General features: G+C 43.5%; 1 protein-coding gene across 1 annotated transcript in view; it reads left to right on the top strand.

Annotated features, from left to right (window-relative positions):
* The first annotated feature begins 887 nt into the window (after positions 1-887).
* The window catches only part of LOC121635427 (ubiquitin-protein ligase E3A), a 16,562-nt gene continuing 12,721 nt past the window's right edge, over positions 888-4,728 (top strand). Inside the window, exons 1-4 of the mRNA XM_041978564.1 lie at positions 888-1,193; positions 1,853-1,897; positions 3,473-3,777; positions 3,869-4,728. The exon at positions 3,869-4,728 is cut by the window's right edge and continues 396 nt beyond it. Of these exons, the coding sequence (XP_041834498.1) occupies positions 1,117-1,193; positions 1,853-1,897; positions 3,473-3,777; positions 3,869-4,728 (1,287 nt within the window). The 5' untranslated portion in view covers positions 888-1,116. The remainder of the gene's footprint in view (positions 1,194-1,852; positions 1,898-3,472; positions 3,778-3,868) is intronic.

Genomic DNA, 4,728 nt, shown 5'->3' with positions numbered 1-4,728 from the left:
CCAGATGAGGTCCTCGCTGATGTGGTCCCCTAGATATTTAAAGCTGCTCATCCTCTCCACTTCCACGTGGATACGCAGTGGCTGATGCGGTTTCCTCTCCTTCCTCATGTTTACTATCATCTCCTTGGTCTTGTCTGTGTTGAGGGGGAGGTTTTTGTCCTCACACCATGACACCAGAGAGGCCACCTCCCTACTGTAGGCTGCTTTGCCCCCACCAGTGATGCGTCTTATCACAATGGTGTCGTCCGCCAACTTCAGGATGGTGTTGTCCTTGTGGGAGACCACACAGTCATGGATGAACAGGGTGTAGAGGATGGGCTTGAGGACACACCCCTGTGGTGTGCCAGTGTTAGTGATGATGCTGGCTGAAGTCCTGTTCCCGATCCTGACAGACTGAGGCCTGCCAGTCAGAAAGTCCTGGAGCCAGTCACAGAGGATGGAGTGTAGTCCCTGGGAAAACAGTTGGTGGGTGAGCTTTTGGGGGATGACCGTACTGAATGCCAAGCTGTAGTGAATAAAGAGCATCCTGATGTAGGAGTCTTTATTCTCCAGGTGTGAGAGGGAAATGTGCAGGGCTGCAGCAATAGTGTCTGAGGTGGACCTGTTGGACTTTAATGCATACTATATACTAATGCATTATATTATATTACATTTGATTATATTGTATTATATTATATTATACTATATTATATTATTCATTGTTAATTATTTCTTATTTATGTACTATCTATGATGGTATGATACTTCAAATTATTTCGATCAGATTTCATTTTTATTTATTTTTTTCTACTGAAGCAATATGAGAACAAAACATATGATTCCGATTACATTAGTCCAGCTCCTTGCAGATTTCTGATCCACACCAGCGGGTCTTGCAGCTTCAGCGCAAAGCATTGTGGGATGTTGGCTGACGGTGAAGTCAACATGGCTGCAAATCTCAGGCAAAGGATAGAACCTGCAGTAAGAAGGCCTTGAATGAAGTTTGGTGTAGATTGGGCTTTGTCGCCTTCCAAGTACTTTTGAATCATCGTGCTGTTGAAGATATACGCAGCCTGCAGAGGAACTGAACATTCACAAACAGCAACAGATAACAAACTACTGAGGATAAAGTCTCGTATGAATTCCGACGAGAAGGAGGACTGTGAGTGTGCGACACCACAGGCCAAGACAAGACCCGCGAGAGGACCTGATAGGTGAGGACGGCGAGAGGAAAGAGTCGGGGATGCCGGCGGTAGTTGGTGAAACACGGAAAGGGCTAGCTAGCTGTTGCTTGTAGCCGTATGCTAACGTTCCCCTGTTTTGGTTACTGTTTCTAAACAAAGCTGTCACTAAGCATTTTATTTACAATAAAATAATATAATTAGCATGTTAAAGTAGAAACATGAGTTTTGCTTAATAAAGAGCAGAAATACGGCCAGTAGGCTAAGCTAATGTTTGCTATGTTAGCATGCTAAGTGAGCGTCAGAATGTCTCAGTACGTGACATGTCTTGTGCCTGCCAAGCCGTTAAGAATGGACTACATAATATTCAAGGGTGAAATGAAAATAAATTAAATAATCGTGGTGATATGCATATTGAACAGAAGATTTATACAGTTCAGCTGCTGCTAGCTTGGTTGCCTAAAGCTAACTTAGTGTTGCTTCTTGCTGAAAGAGACCGACCCCGGTGTTGTATTTTCTAAAGCTTGTCATTTTATGATTGTCAGAAAGATTGAAGTTATAAGTTTTTACAGCATTCTCAGAAAATTCAAAGTGCAGCTAACACAAAGTCAGCTGTATTTAGCTTGAATTATGTTGTTGCAGCACATCTTGACCTCTGCTGTATTTCTCATTGTTATTGTTTGTTCTTAAAGAGAATACGAGGAGTCTGAGTCAGATAACCCAGAAGCAAGCCGAATGTAAGTTATTTATTTATTTATACATATTACTTGTGCACTGATGTCTTGGGACATATATTTAAGACCACCCTCTTTTTTGTTTAATTAATTTCCTGCTATTTCTTCCTTACAACACTTCTTGATAGTGGTTAGTATTGAAATAGATTGTGTGCTCTTTCAAGGGCATATGCTTTCAGTTGTAAAAGCTCTTCTGTTTATTTTAAAAAGTGTAAGCATCGTAATAGAGGAACAACTGGTTAAAAATTAGACATGATTGCAAATTAATTTAATGCTGGAATTTCAGAGTGAGAATCATGATTGAACCTATATTTTCTGGTAAATAATTCAGGTTAAATGTTTACAGTTCTCAACACTGTGTAAATGTAACTTAAAACACAATACAATTTGCACAGCTAATATTTTATTACCATTTGCCATAGCATGGAAAGTAGTTCCCGGGTGATGTTTAGCATTGTGTAGCATCCCCTCTTCTTTTAACATCTGCCTGGAAACATCTGGGAAGTGAGGAGACCAGCTGCAGGTGTTTTAGGAGAGGAATGTTGTTCCATTCTGGTCTGATGCAGGATTCTAGCTGCTCTACAGTTCTGGACCTTGGTTGCTGGATTTCTGCTTCCATGATGCTCCAGATGTTTTGTTCTGGTGAAAGGTCTGGACTGCAGGCAGGCCAGTTCAGCAGCTGGACTCTTCTCCTGTGAAGCCATGCTGCTGAGATGGATGCAGGATGTGGTTCAGCTTTATCTTGCTGAAATCTGCAAGGCCTTCCCAGAAAGAGACGTTGTCTGGATGGGAGCAGATGTTGCCCTAAAACCTCCATGTGCTTTTCAGCCTTGATGGAGCTTCACAGATGGCTTCTTCTTCGCTTGATAGAGCGATAGAGAGATTTGTGGATTTCACAGCGAACTGTGTTCTGGACGTCTTCCTGAGTCCGTCCATTGATTTTCAATAGAGAATCATGTCTGTTTTTAATGCAAAGCTGCCTGAGGACCCAAAGATCAGCAGAATCAAGTTTGACCTTCAACCGTCGTCTGTGTGCACAGAGATTTCTCCAGATTCTCTGGATCTTTTGATTATATTCTACGCTGTAGATGGTGGGATCTTCATAGTTTTTTGCAATTTTATGTTAAGGAACATTTTTCTGAAATTGTACAGTTTTTTTTTTTTTTTTTTTTTTTTAATACAGTTTGTCTCAGATTTGTGAACCTCTGTCCATCCCAGCCTCTGAAATGGTCTTTTTTAATACCCAGTCATGTTACTGATCTCTTGCCAGTTAATCTAATTTGTTAATGAAAATTCTTTTTCACATTCAGAATGAGCTAATATTTTCCATTAAAATGGTAAAATGTCTGAGTTTCAACATCTGATATGTTGTTTATGTTCTATTAAAATATGGGTTTTATTTACATTTTACACAACTTCTCTACTATTCTGCAATTAGGGTTGTCAGTGTGTGTGGAAAAATGATGAGTGCATCATGTCTGCAGAACTACCAGCTGAGTTATCATCACTTGCATTCAGTTCTTCTAGTAAATACATTCAAGAAGTTTTCTAATGTGTTTTTTTTACATCTGAACACAGGAAGCGAGCAGCTGCCAAACATCTAATAGAGCGCTATTACCACCAGTTAACGGAGGGCTGTGGGAATGAGTCTTGCTCCAACTCGTGGTGTGCCTCATCAGTGGGATTTAGCCGCATGGATAACAATGCAGCGGCGGTCAAAGCTCTAGAGCTCTACAAGGTTAACGCCAAACTATGTGACCCCCATCCTTCTAAGAAAGGCACTGCCTCCACCTACCTGGAGAGCAGCGCTCACAGTAACTCTGCCTGCGGCAACCGGAAGATGAACCATAAAGACGTCAGTGCCGTACGGGACAATTTCAAAGGTGAGTTCATGACGTTTGTAAAGCTTTTATAGTTTAATATGGAAAGTTTTGGTTGGTTCATTAGTTTTTTTCTTCTGTTTTCACTTTACAGATGTAAATTACCTGACAGAGGAGAAAGTTTATGAGATTTTAGACATCTGTGGAGAGAAGGAGGATTACTCCCCTCTGATCAGAGTGATCGGTCGAGTTTTCTCCAGCTCTGAGGGTTTGGTTCAGAGCTTCCGGAGGTCCAAACCTCACACTAAGGAGGAGCTGAAGTCCCTCCAAGGTAAGGATGAAGATAAGGATGAGGATGAGAAGGAGGCAGCAGCGTGCTCCGCCACAGCTATGGAGGAGGACTCCCCCACCTCCTCTTCGTCATCATCGAGGCTCGGTGAAGGCTCCTCAGGAGAAAACGACGTCCAAAAGCTGGCCCCCGACGAGGTGTCGGTGGACATCGACGCCGTGCGGCGTGTCTACGAGCGCCTCCTGTCAAACGAGAAGATTGAGGCTGCCTTTTTGAACGCGCTGGTCTACCTCTCGCCGAACGTAGAGTGTGACCTGACGTATCACAACGTGTATTCAAGAGACCCAAACTATCTGAACCTGTTTGTTATAGTGATGGAGAACAACAACCTCCACAGCCCGGAGTACCTGGAGATCGCTCTGCCGCAGTTCTGCAAGGCCATGAGCAAGCTCCCGCTGGCGGCTCAGGCCAAGCTGGCGCGCCTCTGGTCCCACTACAGGGCAGAGCAGATCCGGCGCATGATGGAGACCTTCCAGCAGCTCATCACCTACAAGGTCATCAGCAACGAGTTCAACAGCAGGAACCTGGTCAACGACGACGACGCCGTCGTTGCGTCCACCAAGTGCTTGAAGATTGTTTACTATGCAAACGTGCTGGGAGGCGACCTGGACATGGAGCACAACGAGGAAGAGGACGAGGAGCCCATTCCAGAGTCTAGCGAACTC

Source organism: Melanotaenia boesemani, chromosome 24 (assembly GCF_017639745.1).
Source record: "Melanotaenia boesemani isolate fMelBoe1 chromosome 24, fMelBoe1.pri, whole genome shotgun sequence".
Classification (NCBI taxonomy): domain Eukaryota; kingdom Metazoa; phylum Chordata; class Actinopteri; order Atheriniformes; family Melanotaeniidae; genus Melanotaenia; species Melanotaenia boesemani.
Note: the sequence above shows the minus strand (reverse complement) of the source record. Positions and strands in the feature narration are given on the sequence as shown.